This window comes from Hemiscyllium ocellatum, chromosome 11 (assembly GCF_020745735.1).
Source record: "Hemiscyllium ocellatum isolate sHemOce1 chromosome 11, sHemOce1.pat.X.cur, whole genome shotgun sequence".
In the NCBI taxonomy this organism is placed as follows: Eukaryota; Metazoa; Chordata; class Chondrichthyes; order Orectolobiformes; family Hemiscylliidae; genus Hemiscyllium; species Hemiscyllium ocellatum.
In genome coordinates, this window is record NC_083411.1 from 1378803 (window position 1) to 1400245 (window position 21443).

General features: G+C 48.6%; 1 protein-coding gene across 1 annotated transcript; it reads left to right on the top strand.

Moving 5' to 3' along the window:
* The first annotated feature begins 4393 nt into the window (after positions 1 to 4393).
* Positions 4394 to 21153, top strand: LOC132820346 (transcription cofactor vestigial-like protein 2). Its single transcript, XM_060832381.1, has 4 exons — positions 4394 to 4588; positions 5961 to 6197; positions 13896 to 14327; positions 17720 to 21153. Exons 1-4 carry the CDS (start codon positions 4573 to 4575, stop codon positions 17761 to 17763), a joined length of 729 nt encoding a protein of 242 aa, XP_060688364.1. The 5' UTR covers positions 4394 to 4572; the 3' UTR covers positions 17764 to 21153.
* Positions 21154 to 21443: the final 290 nt, after the last annotated feature.

Genomic DNA, 21443 nt, shown 5'->3' on the forward strand with positions numbered 1-21443 from the left:
CAACCAGTTCTTTATCCACCGAGCTAGAACACCCTGCACACCATGTGACTTCACTTTCTCCATTAGTCTACCATGGGGAACACTATCAAATGCCTTACTAAAGTCCATGTATATGACAACAACAGCCCTTCCTTCATCTATCAACTTGGGCACTTCCTTGAAGAACTCTATTAAGTTGGTAAGGCACGATATCCCCCGCACAAAACTGTGTTGCCCATCACCAATAAGCCCATTCCTTTCCAAATATAAATAGATCCTATCTCTCAGTACCCTCTCCAACAATGTCCTCACCTCCGATGTCAGGCTCACTGGTCTGTATTTACCCGGAATATCCTTACTACCCTTATTGTAAAGGGGGACAACATAAGCTACCCTCCAGTCCTCTGGCACCTCACCTGTATTTAAGGATGCCACAAAGATATCTGTCAGGACTCCAGCCATTTCCTCTCTCTCCTCCCTCAGCAACCTGGGATAGATCCCATCTGGTCCTGGGGATTTGTCCACCTTAAAACCTCTAGCCTACCCAACACATCTTCCCTACTTATGCCAACGTGATCCAGACTAATCAAATTTCTATCACTAATCTCAACATTCTTCATGTCCCTCTCCTCAGTGAACACTGATGCAAAGTAATCATTCAGAATCTCACCCATTCTCTCAGGTTCGACACACAGCCTTCCTTCATTATCTTTTAGTGGACCAATCCTTTCTCTAGTTACCCACTTGTTTCTGATATAAGAATAAAATGCTTTAGGATTCTCCTTAATTTTGCTCACTAAAGCTATTTCATGGCCCCTTTTAGCCTGCTTGATTCCTCATTTAAGACTGGTCCTACTCTTCCTATATTCCTCCATGGCCTGTTCTGTTCTTAGCTGCCTGGACCTTATGTACGCTTCCCTTTTCCTCTTGGCTAGTTGTACAATTTCTCCTGTCATACACGGTTCATGAATCTTGCCCTTCCTATCCTTTGCCTTCAACGGGACATGCCTATCCTGCACTGCCGTTAACCTATCTTTGAAAGCCTCCCACATCTCAAATGTAGACTTCCCCTCAAATAGCTGTGTCCAATCCACCTTTTCCAGCTCCTGCCTAATTTTGATATAATTGGCCTTGGTCCAGTTTAGTACTCATCCCTTAGGATCACTCTCATCCATGTCTATAAGTATTCTAAAACTTATAGAATTGTGGTCACTGTTCCCAAAGAAATCCCCCACCACAACGTTTACCACCTGTCCTGGCTCGTTCCCCAGTACCAGGTCCAATATGGCCCCTTCTCTCGTCAGACTATTCACATACTGCTCTAGAAACCTCTCCTGGACACTTCTGACAAATTCTACTCCATCCAGACCTCTGACGCTAAGTGTATCCCAGTTAATGTTGGGAAAATTAAAATCTCCCATCATCACCACCCGATTGCCTCTTCATCTTTCCATAATCTGTTTTCCTATGTGTTCTTCTTCCTCACCTTCACTGTAATACAGCCCCAACAGTGTAACTGCACCCTTCCTATTTCTCAGCTCCACCCATAAGGCCTCAGTACCCAAGCCCTCCATAGTTTCCTCCTTTAGCACAGCCGTGATACCATCCCTGACCGGCAATGCAACTCCTCCCCTCCTATTACTTCCCTCCCTGTCCTGTCTGGAGCGTCTATATCCTGGAACATTTAGTTGCCAATCATCATGCCCTTCCTTCAACCAAGTCTCTGTGGTGGCAATAAAGTCATACTCCCAGGTACCAATCCAAGCCCTAAGTTCATCTGCCTTACCCACTATACTCCTTCCATTAAAGTAGATGCATTTCAGGCCCCCAGTTCTTTTGCGCTCACCTGCTCTCTGCCTACTCTTTCCCTTATTAATGCTATCTTCATGATTCTTACAGTCTCCAGTCTCCACCTCGCTGCCTACTTGCCACATTAGTTTAAAACCTCCCCAACAGCAGGAGCAAAAGCTCCCCCAGTATCCTTTAATGATTACGAATGTGTTGACCGAATTTCCTGCAGATGGTGATCTGGATGAAGGAACTGAGCACACTGTTGCTACGTTTGCAGATGACACAAAGACAGACAGAGGGACAGGCAGTGTTGGGGAAGTGGGGAAGCTGCAGAAGGAGTTGGACAGGCTGGGACAGAAGGTAAGGAAGTGGCAGATGGAACACATTGTGGGAAGGTGTGAGGTTATTCACTTTTATCAGCAAAATAGAGACTATTTTCCAAAAGGGGAAAGGCTTTGGAAATCTGAAACTCAAAGAGACTTGGGAGTCCGGGTTCAGGATTCTCTTTAGGTTAACCTGTAGGTTCAGTAGCAGTTAGGAAGGGAATTGCAATGTTCGCAGTCATTTCGAGAGGGTTAGAATACAAGAGCAGGGATGTGCTGCTGAGGCTGTATAAGGATCTGGTTAGACCACATTTGGAATATTGTGAGCAGTTCTGGGTCCAGTATCTAAGGAAGGATGTGCTGGTGTTGGAGGGAGTCCAGCGGAGGTATACAAGAATGATCCCGGGGATGAAGGGCTTGTCATGAGAGGAATGGTTAAGGACTCTGGGTCCGTATTCGATGTTGTTTAAAAGGACGGGGGGGGGGGGGCTGGAATCTGATTGAAACTTAGATTTGAGAGGCTACTGAGAGGCCTGGATAGCGTGGACACGGAGAAGATGTTCCCGCTAGCAGGAGGGACTAGGACCCGAGGGCACAGCCTCAGGGTAAAGGGATGACCCTTTAGAACTGAGGTGAGGAGGGATTTCTTCAGCCAGAGGGTGGGGAATCTGTGGGACTCATTGCCACAGAGGGCTGTGGGGGCCAAGTCACTGAGTGTATTTAAGGCAGAGATAGATAGGGTCTTGATTGGTAAGAGGGTTCAAGGGTCACAGGGAGAAGGCAGGTGGATGGGGTTGAGGAGTATATCAGCCATGATCGAATGGGGAGCAAACACGATGGGCTGAATGGCCTAATTCTGTTCCTATATCTATACCTTTATGAAGAGGAGTCACCCGACCTGAAACCTTAACTCTGTTTTCTGTCCACAGATGCTGCCAGACCTGATGAGTTTCTCCAGCAGTTTCTGCTTTGGTTTCAGATGTCCAGCATTGTTGCACTTTGCTTTATTTTCTGCTGATACTCCGACCCGTCTCTGAGGAATCTTTAAAAGCAAGCTTCCCCAAACCTTCCTCCCAGAGTCAACGGGAAGGGTCCATTGTTCGAAGCACACTGTAGCTGATGAGTTGGAATGTGAAGGTGAGTACCCAGAGAGACTCTGTTCAGGGTGTGCTGCCCAGTTACTGCCATGGTCTTCAGGACTTCCTCTCCAGATAACAGTGAGCCCGGGTACTATCGGGGTGGGTCACATCACTGTTTTCCTCACAAACCAAAGCCCAAGAGTTTAAGTTAGTCTCTGAGATTCTGAGATTAATAACCCACCGATTATATTACCATGTTGGTGCGAGAGTTTGTGTGTACTTTAGTGTGTGTGTGATTCTGCGTGTGTGTTGTTTTTAATTTTTCACAACATGTGCATATCGCTGGCTGGGCCTCACATTTATTACCCATCCCTAGTTGTCCCCCTTGAGAAAGTGGGGGTGTGAGTGAGTGTGCCAGTGAGTGTGAGAGAGTGTGTGAGAGTGTGCCAGTGAGTGTGAGTGAGTGTGTGAGTGAGTGTGTGTGCCAGTGAGTGTGAGTGAGTGTGTGAGAGTGTGCCAGTGAGTGTGAGTCAGTGTGAATGAGTGAGTGTGTGAGTGAGTGTGTGTGCCAGTGAGTGTGAGTGAGTGTGTGAGAGTGTGCCAGTGAGTGTGAGTGAGTATGTGAGTGAGTGTGAGTGTGCCAGTGAGTGTGAGTGAGTGAGTATGTGAGTGAGTGTGAGTGTGCCAGTGAGTGTGAGTGAGTGTGTGAGAGTGTGCCAGTGAGTGTGAATGAGTGTGCCAGTGTGAGTGAATGTGCCAGTGTGTGAGTGAGTGTGTGAGAGTGTGCCAGTGAGTGTGAATGAGTGAGTGTGTGAGTGAGTGAGTGTGCCAGTGAGTGTGAGTGAGTGTGTGAGAGTGTGAGTGAGTGAGTGTGAGTGAGTGTGAGTATTAGTGGTTGCTGGTGTGTGGAGTTGCTAGCTGGTGGTCTCTGTGTTGTGTGTGGTTACACACTGGGTGCTGAGTGCTGTGTGGATGGTGAAATAGAATCTTGTTCCAGTCAGTGATGGGAACTCTGCAGCTCACCTCTAGTTGTTGGACAACATTCTAGACTAGTATCTGAAATAACCACACAAAGTAAGCCGCAAGCACAAATCTCCCTATCAACAATGCCGATTGCTGAGCAGCTTTGTAAAAACTGCAGGTAAGAGATGTGAGGTGGGTTTTTTCCTCATTCCTGCCCTGGCCTAACAAGTCGGTGAACATTCCTCTGGTTCAGCAGTAGCCACAGCCCGTCACTGCCTGCTTGCTCCCTGCAATCTGCCTGGTCTGTCTCACACACACAGACACACTGTGGCAAACACTGGGTATTCATAGCCATGGGATCACCTCTGCTCACCCCACTGGCATTTCACCGTCCCTGAAACAGGGACAGCTTCAGTTCCGAGCCCACGAGCGAGAGGATGGAGCAAGAGCAAGGTAAGGCAATGCAGGGCCACAATTGCTGCACTTGGGAAAGCCATCCCTCCCCCTGCCAGCGCTGTACCTGCCCACCTTTACAAACGGCTCCAGCTGCAAGTCTCCCGTAAGGTAAAGGGGGGACAGTCAAAGAGGGGGGGGCAGCAGAGATTCACTTGAAGAGTACACAGTGTGTCATTGAGAGAGATCAGTTCTGAGGATTGAGTGTAGCAGTGGCTAGAACAGGGATTTGATTTAACTGTGGTGTTCAAAAATCCTGAAGGGCTTTGATTAGGAGGGACAGAAGGAGAGTAGAGAACACAGATTAAAGGAAATCAGCAGAATGAGAAGCAGAGTGATTTTGTTTTACATTGTGAGTTGTTGTGATTGAGAATGCATTGACTGAAGGGGCAGTGGAAACAGATCAATCACTATCCCAATCCGTTAGTGTTGAGTGGGATAACACACAGACGGGGACACGGACCTTGGCTGATTTCCGTCTGCATCCATATTGTGGGACCAAAGGGGAACTTTCCAAAATCCTGGATGATGCTAAAGTGAGTGGTGAGGGCGAGACAACAACAGAGTGACTGAGCGAGTGGACAAGAGTGTGATCGAGGGAATGGAAAGTGGGTAAGTGTGAGGTGGTTCACTGTGGTTGGAGGAATGGAACATTTCTAAAACAATGGGAAATGTTGCTGGCTATCCCTGTGTATACATCACAGAGAACTCACCCAGAGGACCACTGAGCATTCCCAGGACAACCTGTTCTAGTTTCTGTGAAAAGAGGATTGGGCTTCAGGAGAAAAGAGGGTCTTCCCTCAGTTGTACAGAACCACGGGTGAGCCTCCACTCAGAGGATTGTGTCCAGAGCGGGTCTCTGTGCCTGTGAGAGGGTAGATGTGTGACAGATCTCCACGGGGAAGGACTGAGGATAATTGTCCCGTATTCTGAGGTTTAGAAAACACAAAGTGATCTGATTGAACCTGATGTGTTCTTAAAGGCCGTGCAGGAAGGATGCATCCCCTAGCGAGGAGGATCTATCCCAGAGGGCTGTAGGGGGTTCAGTAAGTTAAGAAATTCGGGACAAAGATTGTGAGATTGTAGTCACTAATGATATTCAGGGATGGGGGGGATGATGCAGGATTGTTGTGTTGTGGTGAATAGTCAATCCTGTTTGGAATAAAGGAGCAGATTCAAAGGCATGATGGGCTGAATGGCCTACTCCTGCTGTTCCTTTCTATAATCTCAAAAGTGAGAAATGTTCAGAGCGGTCAGCATAGGCCTAGACGGGTTGAATGTCCTCCCCAGGCGCTGCTAATCAGAGCGAAGGGTTTCGGGGTGGTTTGCCGTGTGGTTGCAGGCAGAGGATAACCTTTCTCCATGTCAACAGGGAGGAGCAGCCAGCAGCAGACCCGGGCCAAGTTGGAGCAGGAAGATGGAGGAACCAGCTTTAGCACAGTGCGATCCCAGGAGGCTGAGGGCAGCTCCCGCTGCATGGTCTTCACTTACTTCAAAGGAGACAGTAACAGTATGGTGGAGCAACACTTCAACAGAGCCCTGAAACGGCCGCGGAGTCCCACAGGCAACAGCTCAAAGCGGAAAGCAGCCACCAACGTTCCATCGTCAGGTAGGGGCCACAGGTAGGGGGCACAGGTAGGGGGCACAGGTAGGGGCCACAGGTAGGGTGCACAGGTAGGGGGCACAGGTAGGGGGCACAGCCGCACCCCTCCCAAGGGCAGCTGTCACATGGCACAGGGGGCAGGGAGACTGCTGGTTACAAGGTGGGACAACACGCCCCCCACCCCACCCACACACACATACACACACACACACACACACACACACACACACAGCCAGACATACACACACACCCAGACACACGCACACACACACAAACCCACACACACAGCCAGACACACACATACACACCCACACACACACAGACACACACACGCAGACACACACATACATACACACACACACACCCCCAGACACACACACATACCCAGACACACACATACACACGCACACATATACACACACACACATACACATCCACACACACATACACTTACACACATATACACACACACATATACACGCACACATCCAGACACACACACGCATACACACATACACATACACACACACCCGGACACACACACACACGCATACACACATACACATACACACACCCCCGCACACACCCAGACACACACACATACACACACCCAGACACACACACACACACGCATACACACATACACATACACACACACCCGCACACACACCCAGACACACACATACACACACCCAGACCAACAGACATACACACACCCAGACACACCCAGACACACACATACACACACACCCACACACACATACACACACAGATACACACACATACACACTCACACATACACCCACACACACACTCAGTCACACACACGCATATACTTACATCCGCACACCAAAACATACACACAGGCACCCACACACACACAGACACACACAAACACACACACATACACACACCCACACACAAACATACACACATATACACACACACCCACATGCACACATACACACACCCACATACACACAATCCACACGCTCACATACACACACATACACACCCACACACATATACACACCCACACACTCTTAGACACACCCACACACATACACACCCACCCACACACATGCAGACACACACACCCACATACGCACATACACACACACATATACATACACATGCATATACACACACACCCACAAACACATACACACATACACACACATATGCACACACACCCACGCACACACACCCACGCACACACATACACACACACAGACACCCACACACCCACACACACAGACACACACACTCCCACACACACACACACCCTCATACACACATACACACACACACCCACACACAGACACAGCCTCATACACACATACACACACACAGACACCCATACACATTCACACACTGAAATGCACTCACACATACAGACACAGACACACAGACACACACACACCCATTCCCAAAAGACACCCATGCACACACACACTAACACATAGACAAATAGCTCCCCCCCAACACACACCTTTTCCCCACACACACTCCCGCACCACCCCCCCCGACAAAGACCACCCCAAACAAAACCCCAACCATAGAGAGAGACAGTCTGACTGTCCCACAGTATTCCACAGAGCGGTGAGTTATAACAGAGTGAGAGTCTGACTGTCCCACAGTATTCCACGGGGCGGTGGGTTATAACAGAGTGAGTCTGACTGTACCACAGTATCCCACAGAGCGGTGAGTTATAACAGAGTGAGAGTCTGACTGTCCCACAGTATCCCACAGGGCGGTGAGTTATAACAGAGTGAGAGTCTGACTGTCCCACAGTATCCCACAGGGCGGTGGGTTATAACAGAGTGAGAGTCTGACTGTCCCACAGTATCCCACAGAGCGGTGGGTTATAACAGAGTGAGAGTCTGACTGTCCCACAGTATTCCACAGGGCTTTGGGGTATAACAGAGTGAGGGTCTGACTGTCCCACAGTATTCCACAGGGCGGTGGGTTATAACAGAGTGAGGGTCTGCCTGTCCCACAGGGCGGTGGGTTATAACAGAGTGAGAGTCTGACTGTCCCACAGTATCCCACAGGGCGGTGGGTGATAACAGAGTGAGAGTCTGACTGTCCCACGGTATCCCACAGGGCTTTGGAGCATAACAGAGTGAGGGTCTGACTGTCCCACAGTATGCCACAGAGCGGTGGGTTATAACAGAGTGAAGAATCTCGAATTACTGGGAATGCTGCCATTGCTTGGCTACCCTGCCCACTTCCTGCTGTATCCCTGGGTCTGGCAGGCCTGAGGAATGTGTTCTCCCCCTGTGTGGAGCTGGCCACAACCCCTGACCCCTGACCCCTGCCCCAGCCCAGCCCAGGATGTGGCTGTCACTGGCTGAGTGCCCATCCCCCATTGCCCAGTGGTCAGTTTGAGAGCGAATCCCATTGCAGTGGGTGTGGAGTCACATGTAGGCCAGGCCCGATAAAGATGGAAGAGTCCTTCCCTGAAGATCACGAGTGAACCAGACTGGGAGTTTTGAGAATGGATTGACGATCATCATTAGACCCTTAATTCCAGATTTCTTTGGAATTCAAATAACACCATCTGCTGTGATGGGATTAGATCCTCAGTCTCTGGGTCTCCGGGTCTACAGTGTTAACAACAGGAGGGCAAAAAGGGGACAGGAGATAGCTTTGGAAAATAGAATTAAGGAGAATCCAAAGAGTTTTTACAAACACATAAAGGACAAAAGGGTAATTAGGGAGAGAATAGGGCCCCTCAAAGATCAGCAAGGCGGCCTTTGTGTGGAGCTGCAGAAAATGGGGGAGATACTAAATAAATATTTTACTGTGGAAAAGGATATGGAAGATATAGGCTGTAGGGAAATAGATGGTGACATCTTGCAAAATGTCCAGATTACAGAGGAGGAAGTGCTGGATGTCTTGAAACGGCTAAAAGTGGATACATCCCCAGGACCCGAGAACTCTGTGGTAAGCAAGGGAAGTGATTGCTGGGCCTCTTGCTGAGATATTTGTATCATCGATAGTCACAGGTGAGGGCCAGAAGACTAAAGTTTGGCAAATGTGGTGCCACTGTTTAAGAAGGGCGGTAAGGACAAGCCAGGGAACTATAGACCGGTGAGCCTGACCTCGGTGGTGGGCAGTTGTTGGAGGGAATCCTGAGGGACAGGATGTACATGTATTTGGAAAGGCAAGGACTGATTAGGAATAGTCAACATGGCTTTGTCCGTGGGAAATCATGTCTCACAAACTTGATTGAGTTTTTTGAGGAAGTAACAAAGAGGATTGATGAGGGCAGAGCAGTAGATGTGATCTATATGGACTTCAGTAAGGCGTTCGACAAGGTTCCCCATGGGAGACTGATTAGCAAGGTTAGGGGCGGCACGGTGGCACAGTGGTTAGCACTGCTGCCTCACAGCGCCTGTAGACCTGGGTTCAATTCCCGACTCAGGCGACTGACTGTGCGGAGTTTGCACGTTCTCCCCGTGTCTGCGTGGGTTTCCTCCGGGTGCTCCGGTTTCCTCCCACAGCCCAAAGATGTGCGGGTCAGGTGAATTGGCCATGCTAAATTGCCCGTAGTGTTAGGCAAGGGGTAATGTAGGGGTATGGGTGGGTTGCGCTTCGGCGGGTCGGTGTGGACTTGTTGGGCCGAAGGGCCTGTTTCCACACTGTAAGTAATCTAATCTAAGTAATCTAATCTAATCTAATCTAATCTCATGGAATACAGGGAGAACCAGCCATTTGGATACAGAACTGGCTCAAAGGTAGAAGACAGAGGGTGGTGGTGGAGGGTTGTTTTTCAGACTGGAGGCCTGTGACCAGTGGAGTGCCACAAGGATCAGTGCTGGGTCCTCTACTTTTTGTCATTTACATAAATGATTTGGATGTGAGCATAAGAGGTACAGTTAGTAAGTTTGCAGATGACACCAAAATTGGAGGTGTAGTGGACAGTGAAGAGGGTTACCTCAGATTACAACAGGATCTGGACCAGATGGGCCAATGGGCTGAGAAGTGGCAGATGGAGTTTAATTCAGATAAATATGAGGTGCTGCATTTTGGGAAAGTAAATCTTAGCAGGACTTATACACTTAATGGTAAGGTCCTAGGGAGTGTTGCTGAACAAAGAGACCTTGGAGTGCAGGTTCATAGCTCCTTGAAAGTGGAGTCACAGGTAGATAGGATAGTGAAGAAGGTGTTTGGTATGCTTTCCTTTATTGGTCAGAGTATTGGGTACAGGAGTTGGGAGGTCATGTTGCGGCTGTACAGGACATTGGTTAGGCCACTGTTGGAATATTGCATGCAATTCTGGTCTCCTTCCTATCGGAAAGATGTTGTGAAACTTGAAAGGGTTCAGAAAAGATTTACAAGGATGAGCTATAGGGAGAGGCTGAACAGGCTGGGGCTGTTTTCCCTGGAGCGTCGGAGGCTGAGGGGTTACCTTACAAAGGATTATAAAATTATGAGGGGCATGGATAGGATAAATAGGCAAAGTCTTTTCCCTGGGATGGGGGAGTCTAGAACTAGAGGGCATAGGTTTAGGGTGAGAGGGGAAAGATATAAAAGAGACCTAAGGGATAACTTTTTCACACAGAGGGTGGTATGTGTATGGAATGAGTTGCCAGAGGAAGTGGTGGAGGCTGGTACAATTGCAACATTTAAGAGGCATTTGGATGGGTATATGAATAGGAAGGGTTTGGAGGGATATGGGCCGGGTGCTGGCAGGTGGGACTACATTGGGTTGGGATATCTGGTCAGCATGGATGGGTTGGACCGAAGGGTCTGTTTCTGTTCTGTACATCTCTATGACTCTATGACAATGGGCCATATCCCCCACCACCACCCCCCCCTCCACTTCTCCCCACCTCAATGCTGAGAGCACCCTCACCAGAATTCCTCTGTGATTCTGATACATTTCCCACCACAACCCACACTATTCTGGTCCTGATGGGGTTCACTCCTTCCTTTCTGTTCACTCGAGTGGGGATATTATGGGCTGTCCTCACTGAAACACTTTAACATGATCAAAGGATGTGATAAGGGGCAGGGGAGTTCAGGAAGGGGAGTCCGAAGACTCCCACCAGGGGGATGTGACATGGAGTAAGCAGAATCCTGGAACACAGTGACACTCAGTATCCGCTGGGAATTTCTGAGCTGAGCTGGAGAATGTTGTGCTGTGGAAGGGAGCTGACAGACTGAGTCAGGCACCACCTCATCGACTGAGGGCCGAGGGGGTTCCTTGTGCTTCCATCTGTTTAACCGATTCTGATCGTTTCTCCGGGGAGAATAGAAACACCTGGAGAAACACAACAGGTCCAGTCACATCTGGAGAGAAATATTCTGATTGAAAGTTAATTAATATTAATAAGTGCGCAGTTATCCATTTCAGAACAAAATGGTTCGATCAGGATATCTTTTAGAAGGTCAAAGTTAAATACAGTGGCTGTCCAAGGAGAGTCAGGTGTGCAGGAGAAAGTGAGGACAGCAGATGCTGGAGATCAGAGTCGAGAGTGTGTGGTGCTGGAAAAGCACAGCAGGTCAGGCAGCATCCGGGGAGCAGGAGAATCGACGCTTCAGGCATAAGCCCTTCATCAGGAATAGAGGTTCAGGTGCATAGCTCTTTAAAAAACCATGACCCACTGCAGGAGGAAATCATCAGGATGCCAAAGGAGTGGTGTCTGCCGTGTCTGATGCTGCAGTTGCACAGGCGCCATTTTGAATGCTGTGAGTAGATGCTGGCCCCACCCTGCTTTGGTCCTGGAGGCAGTTCAAATTAGATTCCCTACAGTGTGGGAACAGGCCTTTCGGCCCAACCAGTCCACACTGACCCTCCGAAGAGGAACCCACCCAGACCCATTTCCCCCTGACTATTGCATCTAAAACTATGGACAATTTAGCATGGCCAATTCACCTGACCTGTGGGAGGAAACCCACACAGACACGGGGAGAATGTGCAAACTCCACACAGTCACCCAAGGCTGGAATCGAACCTGGGCCCCTGCTGCTGTGAGGCAACACTGCTAACCACTGAGCCACCGTACAGGTTTAACAGAGAGGAAACATGAATCTCAGGAGTTCAGTTCTGAGGAGAGACTAGACAAATTAAGTGCTTGTTCTGTCAAAGTTCAGAAGGTTAAATGAGGATTTAACCAAGATGGTCAAAGTATTAACAAGGGAAAAGAGTAGATAAATGATTTTTACTGGTTGAAGATTCTAGAAGGCCAGGGGTATTGTGTATGCATTAAGGCCAGACCATTCAGGATGTGAGATAGCCCTTTTACACACTGACAGCAGTGGAAACACAGAACTCTTCCTCAAATGACAGTCAGTGCAAATTTAATTGTTAAATTTACATCTGAAATAGACCACTTTTTATTAAACAAGGTGATCATGGGAACCTAAATAGAAATTGCTGGAAAAACCCAGCAGGTCTGTCAGCATCTGTGGAGAGAAATCAAAGTTAACATTTTGGGTCCAGTGACCCTTCTTCAAAGCCCAGGGTAAACACTGCACTCGGGAAGGAGAGGTCTGGTGCCAATGCCCGTTCCAAGCTGACTCCGAGATTTGAGGGAGTGGAGGGAGTGGAGGGACTGCAACATTTTCCGAGGACCCCCTCGCTTCCATCAGATGTTAGTCTGAGATATTACACATATCACTGTTCAAACTGAAACTGGGACCAACAATAGGGAAAAGCATCATCTACTAGCCCCGAGCCCCCATCACGGGAGCCTCCTGATGAGAAAGTGTCTGTGGGAGTGAATGGGGAATGTTTGGGATGCTCCTGGGAAGCTCTCAGCTCGAGGTTGTTCAGTTTATATTTGCAGCAGCAAGGATGAAGGCCAAGGGTCTTGGATTCAGCTTCTGCCACTGGGTTTCTCCTCCTGATCCCACCCCCAAAAACGGGTCTGGCCTTGAATAAAGACTCTTCTCTTCAGCCAATGGAGATAGGGGCTTATTGAGCCCACGAAGTGATTGGTTCCAATTTAAATGTCTGTGTTCTTCATTCGGAAACAGGGAAAGGTGAAAGGTTAAAGGGGAAAGAGGGCAAAAGGGAAAGGGGAAGGGGAGAGGGAGAGGTGGGGGGTGGGGAGGGTAGGGGGAGAGAGGGGAGGTGGGGAGATGTTATTGATGATGTTATTGACGATGTCATTGATGATGTTATTGGTGTTGTTATTGATGATGTTATTGACAATGTTATTGATGATGTCATTGATGATGTCATTGATGATGCTATTGATGTTGTTATTGGTGTTGTTATTGATGATGTCATTGATGATGTCATTGATGATGTTATTGGTGTTGTTATTGGTGTTGTTATTGATGATGTTATTGATGTTGTTATTGGTGTTGTTATTGATGATGTCGTTGATGATGTTATTGATGATGTTATTGGTGTTGTTATTGGTGTTGTTATTGATGATGTTATTGATGTTGTTATTGGTGTTGTTATTGATGATGTCGTTGATGATGTTATTGATGATGTTATTGGTGTTGTTATTGGTGATGTTATTGATGATGTTATTGGTGTTGTTATTGGTGATGTTATTGATGATGTTATTGGTGTTGTTATTGATGATGTCGTTGATGATGTCATTGATGATGTTATTGGTGTTGTTATTGATGATGTTATTGATGATGTTATTGATGATGTTATTGGTGTTGTTATTGGTGATGTTATTGATGATGTCATTGATGGTGTCATTGATGATGTTATTGGTGTTGTTTCAGGTGGGAAACCCGCAGCCCACCCACTCCATTGGGATCCTCGTGCTCCACTCTGGCCCACTGCACCCCAAGGTGCCAACCTGTCTGCTGTGCCCCTCAAGGCTGCGGGGGCACCCCTCCCTGTGCCTCAGTACCATGTGGATAGTCCCTCGAACCTCCACCCTCAGCCTCACCACCCATGGCTCTTACCCAGAGTGAGTAGTCACAGCCTAGAGGACTCGATTTTCTGCCAGCCAATGCCTGATCTCCACCGACTGACGCCAGGTACAATCAACAGCCATCAGTATAACTCCTTCCTGGTGCCACTGAGAGGGGAGGGCATGCCAGCTGAAACCAGCCAGCGACAGACGGTCCCAAAGTCTAACCTGACCTCAACCTGGACAGAGCCACTTCCTGGAGCTGCTGATGTGAGGCAGAGTGAGAGTGTCGATGTAGGTACGTGTACAAACTGACTGGGAATCGAATAGAGGCAGAGGCAGTACATTACAGCCACATCAACTCAAACTTCCCAATCTGATGGTTTAGAAATCTTCAAAGGTAATTAATACCAAGAGCGAAACAATTCCAATCAATATCACTGACACGATCAATTCCATATTGATCGATGTTATCTCTGAGTCTATTCCAGCTGCAGCTACTCTCTGTGCGTTTCAGTCCCACTCACTCACCTCAACTACTAAACCTCCCCAACCCCTGAGCAGTTTCCCGAGACGTTACTACTGTTTAATAATTGATTCACCATGACCAGTGAGACGGGCATAACTCTCCGGTCAGAGCTGGTGATAGTGAGACATCCGTTTGAGAATAATTCCCCCTGGGCCCATTTCAGATCCAGGCAGCTCCCTGTGATCCAGAGAGGGCCAGGGTGGAGATTTCTTTCCTGAATTTGTGAATTAGATGGTTTCTCATGTCAATTCTCTATTCCCATGGCCATCATTTTCATTCCTGACCTCTCTAATTAACTGAATGTAACCTGTCCCCAGCTGAACCCGCAGGGTTTGCTCCTCAGGTCTCTCAGAGCTTCTGTTCTGATCGTGGCTGACCCAGTAACACAGAATCCCTGAGGGTTTCCCACACGGATCACGGAAGGTACTCCCAGAGAATGCAGCAGGGGGTTGGCCAGACTTTTACACATCACAGTCTGAGAAAGCATTTCACCAAAACACTCATTTCAAATCAAAGTTCCAAACCACTTTCTCACATCGGAATTTCATCTCCCGCTCAACACCAACCCCCCGACAGTGCGGCGCTCCCTCAGCACCGACCCCCCGACAGTGCGGCACTCCCTCAGGACCGACCCTCCGACAGTGTGGCACTCCCTCAGCACTGACCCTCCGACAGTGCGGCACTCCCTCAGCACTGACCCTCCGACAGTGCGGCACTCCCTCAGCACTGACCCTCCGACAGTGCGGCGCTCCCTCAGCACCGACCCCCCGACAGTGCGGCACTCCCTCAGCACCGACCCTCCGACAGTGCGGCACTCCCTCAGCACTGACCCTCCGACAGTGCGGCACTCCCTCAGCACCGAACCCCGACAGTGCGGCACTCCCTCAGCACTGACCCTCCGACAGTGCGGCACTCCCTCAGCACCGAACCCCGACAGTGCGGCACTCCCTCAGCACTGACCCTCCGACAGTGCCCACTCCCTCAGCACTGACCCTCCGACAGTGCGGCACTCCCTCAGCACCGACCCTCCGACAGTGCGGCACTCCCTCTGTACTGACCCTCCGACAGTGCGGCACTCCCTCAGCACCGACCCTCCGACAGTGCGGCACTCCCTCTGTACTGACCCTCCGACAGTGCCCAATCCGTCAACACTGACCCTCCGACAGTGCGTCACTCCCTCAGTACTGGCCCTCTTTGTAATTTTAGTGGATGATGTTTTGACAGCATTTTGTGAATTGAATTGAATTGATTGTCCCGTGTACCGAGGCACAGAGAAAAGCTTTGTTTTGTGAGCGATACTGGCAGATCACAGAGTTAAGGAACGTAGATAGTAAATAATAGATAACCAGCAGCAAAAACAAAAACACAGGTACAGGTGAATGTTAAGAGTTTGTGAGTTCGTTCAGTATTCCAACAACAGTAGGGTAGAAACTGTTATGAAACCATTTGGTGCGTGTGTTCAGGCTTCTGTCCCTTCTCCCGATGGTAGAGGTTCTGGATGTAGGTTTGCTCACTGAGCTGGAAGGCTCATTTTCAGATGTTTTGTCACTCTACTAGGTAACATCTTCAGTGGGCCTCTGGATGAAGCACTGCTAATAATTTCTGCTTTCTATTTACATATTTGGGTTTATTTGGGTCGGTGGTGTCATTTCCTGAGGTGATGTCATTTCCTATTGTGAAGTCATTTCCTGTTCTTTTTCTCGGGGTTGATAGAAGGGGTCTAACTCGATGTGTTTGTTGATCGTGTTCTGGTTGGAATGTCATGCTTCTAGGAATTCTCCTGTGTGTCTCTGGCTTGTCCTAGGATGGATGTGTTGTCCCAGTCGAAGTGGTGTCCTTCCTCATCCATATGTGAGGATACTAGTGAGAGAGGGTCATGTCACTTTGTGGCTAGTTGATGTTCATGTATCCTGGTGGCTCGTTTTCAGCCTGTTTGTCCAATGTAGTGTTTGTTACAGTCCTTGCATGGTATTTTCTAAATGACATTAGGTTTACTCATTGTCTGTGTAGGGTCTTTCAAGTTCATTAGCTGCTGTTTTAGTGTGTTGGTGGGTTTGTGGGCTACCGTGATGCCAAGGGGTCTGAGTAATCTGGCAGCTATTTCTGAGATGTCTTTAATGTAGGGGAGAGTGGCTAGGGTTTCTGGACGTGTTTTGTCTGCTTGTTTGGGTTTGTTGTGAGAAATCACCGGACTGTGTTCATTGGGTTCTTTTTGAATACACAGTATAGGTGATTTTCCTCTGCTCTGTGTAGTTCCTCTGTGCTGCAGCGTGTGGTGGCTCGTTGAAATAATGTTCTAATGCAGCTTCGTTTCTGGATGTTGGGATGATTGCTTCTGTAGTTCAATGTTTGGTCCGTATGTGTTGTTTTCCTGTGGATGCTGGTTTGAAGTTCCCCATTGGCTGTTCACTCTACCGTGATATCTAGGAATAGCAGTTTGTTGCTGTAGAGGTTGTAGTAAAATGTTGCCAGGGTGGGATGGATCTTTGAGAATGCTGGCGGCCTTTCCTTGACACTGGGCCTGGTAGGTGGATTCTACAAATGGGAGGTTGGCCTTTGTGATTGTCTGGGCCGAGTTCCCCACTCTCTGTAACCATCTCTGATCTTGAATGGTACAGTTGCCAGACCAGGTAGTGATACATCCAGACAGAATGCTCTCAATGACACACCTATAAAAGTTGGTAAGAATATTCACCATCATTCCAAATTTCCTCAGCTACCTGAGGAAGAGGAGACGTTGTTGGGCCTTTGTAACCAGTGCGTCAACATGAAGAACCCAAGAAAGCTTGTTGTTGATGGTCACTCCCAGTAACTTGACACTCTCCACTTGCTCCACCCTCTGTGCTGTTACTGTATCGGGGGGCGTGGGTAACATCCCGCCGAAGGTCAATATTGGGTTCTTTGGTTTTGCCAGCGTTGAGAGCTCGGTTGTTCTCAGTGCATCATTTTTCCCGGTCTCCCACCTCCTGTTTGTCGTCTGTTTTGTTGCCATCTGAGATTCGACCGACTATGGTGGTGTCATCAGTGAACTTGTAAATGGCATTAGTCTGGTATTTGGTGACACAGTCATGGGCAGACAGCATTGTTGTCAGAGAAAGTCTCAGGCTGATGTGAAATGAAGTGTATAATTGTCTGATTTAATTCTTTTCTTTCTTCTCTAGGTTTACAAGCCCCTCAGAGGAGGAAGGACATTTACTGGTATTAGCCTGAGCTGTCTGCCTTTTCTCTGACTGGATGTTTATCCGTGACCCCCCAGCACCAGCCCAGCCTGTTCGAGCTCAGTAAACCTTCCCTTCTGCTGCCTGCTCCTTCCAATTCATTCCACAACAACTCTCTTTCTGAGCTGCTCCTTATCCTTACCCTCCTCATCCAGCTCCTGGTGTGAACCTGGGACCCCCGCAGTGTGTATCTGACACAGATGAAGGAATTGGATTTAAAGTATGGATGTGATGGGAGTGGGACTGTTGGGCTGGGTCAGGGATCAGTTGCTGCTCAAGGCTAATGGGCAATAAGCATCAAGTCCTTCTCTCTGACCTTGCTTGATCTTAACCCGGAATATTCTCCAATCTGGGAAGCTCAGAGATTCCAAATGGTATGTAAAGTCTTTGTATAAATGTGTGGATCTTCAGTGAGGTGTTTGACTGACCACCCTCTGATAGTGAGAGACCAAGGAGGCCAGAGGCAACGCCTCTTCACAAATTATAAACCAACTTCTGCAAAGGCACAACTCAGAGTCTACAATAACATGGAAGATCTTCAGCAACAAACTTATAGTCTTGGGCATCTTGCAAACCGAAACCATCTCTGGGTACTACACAGAAACCTTCTCCATCTCTGGGCACTTCATGGAAACATTCCGCAGCAAGGTTTGGGAGAATTCCAGATTTGTGACGGTCACCACTTACTGGAGCAGGTCAGACCAGACAGCTCCGAATTAGCCGAGTTGGGATACCAGGGATCGAGTGGAAGGGAGTGCTGGGGTAATGGAGCGTGTCTGAAAATAGAGATAAAAATACCCAGAGTCGATAAGGAATCTTCCCGTGAAACACATATTATTCATTTACTCAGAGAGTGTTGTGCTTAAAGTGAATTCCAAATATTACCTGCTGAAATCTCGTAATATTTATTATTTAAAACAACAGAAGACCTCAAAACTGAATATTGCTGAGAAAAGGCTCATCTGATTGAAATTTTTCATCTTGCGTCATCAGGACTATTAGCAAGAATGCCAAATAGAAGCAAAACAACATTTACACAGAATGCTGATTGTTTGGCAAGTGGACTCTGGTTTGGATGTTGCTCCGGAGTGCAGACAAATCTAACCTGAATGTGTCCTCTGTAGGAGGAATCTGAAGGAGGTTCACTCGGTTTCTCTCTCCACAGATGCTGCTTTCTTTCTCCAGCATTTCCTGTGTTAGGGTTTTGCTGATCTCTCTCTCATGTCTAAATTGGATGTGTTTGACTGTGTGATCTCAGAGTAAACATTCACGGTCCCTCAATTCCAGCTACCGGTTAGTGAGAGCTCAGGGCTTGTTACCAAATAGTTTGCATTTCTTGGGCAATGTCAGAGTGACCAGCTGCTGATAATCCGACCGATAAACCAAACGGGTGAAGGAAACGATCTGTGGTTTGTTTTCACATTTTCTCTGAAGTTGATTTTGATCAAAGGGGCAGAGCTGGGGACATGCTCACTCACTGACCCTGACCGGGGGATACGCTCACTCAGTGACCCTGACCGGGGGATATACTCGCTCAGTGACCCTGACCTGGGGATACGCTCACTCACTGACCCTGACCTGGGGACATGCTCACTCACTGACCCTGACCTGGGGATATACTGACTCAATGACCCTGACCTGGGGATATACTCGCTCAGTGACCCTGACCTGGGGATACGCTCACTCACTGACCCTGACCTGGGGACATGCTCACTCACTGACCCTGACCTGTGGATATACTGACTCAGTGACCCTGACCGGGGGATACGCTCACTCACTGACCCTGACCTGGGGATATACTCACTCACTGACCCTGACCTGGGGATATACTCACTCACTGACCCTGACCTGGGGATATGCTCACTCAGTGACCCTGACCGGGGGATACGCTCACTCAGTGACCCTGACCTGGGGATATACTCGCTCAGTGACCCTGACCTGGGGATATACTCACTCAGTGACCCTGACCTGGGGATACGCTCACTCAGTGACCCTGACCTGGGATATACTCGCTCAGTGACCCTGACCTGGGGATATACTCGCTCAGTGACCTTGACCTGGGGATATACTCGCTCAGTGACCCTGACCTGGGGATATACTCGCTCAGTGACCCTGACCTGGGATATACTCGCTCAGTGACCTTGCCCAGCTCAGTCAGGGTGCAGTTTCCTCTGTCCTTGTCCCAGTTTCAGTCACACAGCGCAGGCTGTGTATCCCGAGAGTGTGGGTAGGACTGTTTGGGGAGGTTAGCACCAGGGGGTAGGGATCTGGTGTCATGAAGAGTTGGGGGGGAAGTTGGGAAACATCAGGATTTGTATCTGCTTCACTGTGAGGTGGAGGGAGCCCCTGCAATATCATCAGAGTATGCTCCTGCCTGACTCACTGTCATTTACTAGATCCATCCAAGACCCACAACATGAACTATTTAAAGATATTTATATTTTGACTAATGAATCTGAGGGCCAGTTTGATTAATATCATTGTTATAAACATCAAAGTTTAATCATCCAGAATTTCTCCACAAACGGACATTACTGACTGACAGTGAAGATTAATGGGAAGTAATAACATCTTGTTGACCGTCAGTCCCTCAGAGGGGAGAATACGGGTTTAAACTGGAGCTTTCAGTGGAAGACCCAGGAACCTCCTGTTGACAGAGTGCTTTGGGTAATCTCAGGGATTGTGGGAAACACACAGGGGACGATAAGTGAAACACAAGTTGATTCTCATCAGAGAAACACCTGAACAGCAATGAGCTCCCTCCTCCAGTGCTATTGTAAATAGCAGCATGATCACAAATTGACAGAAGTAATCACCTGAAGCCTAGAATAGGTCACAATATTGATATTAAATGAAGAATATACTTTTCTACAGTTTTTTTGAAAAAGTAAATACCAACCATACAGCAATAGCCAGCTGTGACACATTGTCCAGTGTTAGAGCTGGTCGTGCACACTGTCATCAGTACACCCCGGACATATTGTACAAGATACATCTTAACTCAGTGTACACTCAGTATACAGGGACTCCCTGTACACTGTACTGGGTATACCTGGGGCACTCTGTACTGGGCACACCCAGAGCACACTATACTGGGTATACCCGGGACACTCTGTACTGGGTATACCCGGGACACTCTGTACTGGGTATACCCAGGGCACTCTGTACTGGGTATACCTGGGGCACTCTGTACTGGGTATACCCGGGGCACTCAGTACTGGGCACACCCCAGAGCACTCTGTACTGGGTATACCTGGGACACTCTGTACTGGGTATACCCGGGACACTCTGTACTAGGTATACCTGGGGCATGCTGTACTGGGTATACCCGGGGCACTCTGTACTAGGTATACCCGGGAGACTCTGTACTGGGTATACCTGGGACACTCTGTACTAGGTATACCTGGGGCACTCTGTACTGGGTATACCCGGGACACTCTGTACTAGGTATACCTGGGGCATGCTGTACTGGGTATACCCGGGGCACTCTGTACTAGGTATACCTGGGGCACTCTGTACTGGGTATACCCGGGACACTCTGTACTGGGTATACCCGGGACACTCTGTACTGGGTATACCCGGGGCACTCTGTACTGGGTATACCCGGGACACTCTGTACTGGGTATACCCGGGACACTCTGTACTGGGTATACCCGGGACACTCTGT

Excerpts from the sequence above, each read along its gene's own strand:
- LOC132820346 (XM_060832381.1), top strand. Across the intron at positions 6,198-13,895 it reads CACCAACGTTCCATCGTCAG|GTGGGAAACCCGCAGCCCAC; the intron begins GTAGGGGCCACA and ends GTGTTGTTTCAG. Across the intron at positions 14,328-17,719 it reads GAGTGAGAGTGTCGATGTAG|GTTTACAAGCCCCTCAGAGG; the intron begins GTACGTGTACAA and ends TTTCTTCTCTAG.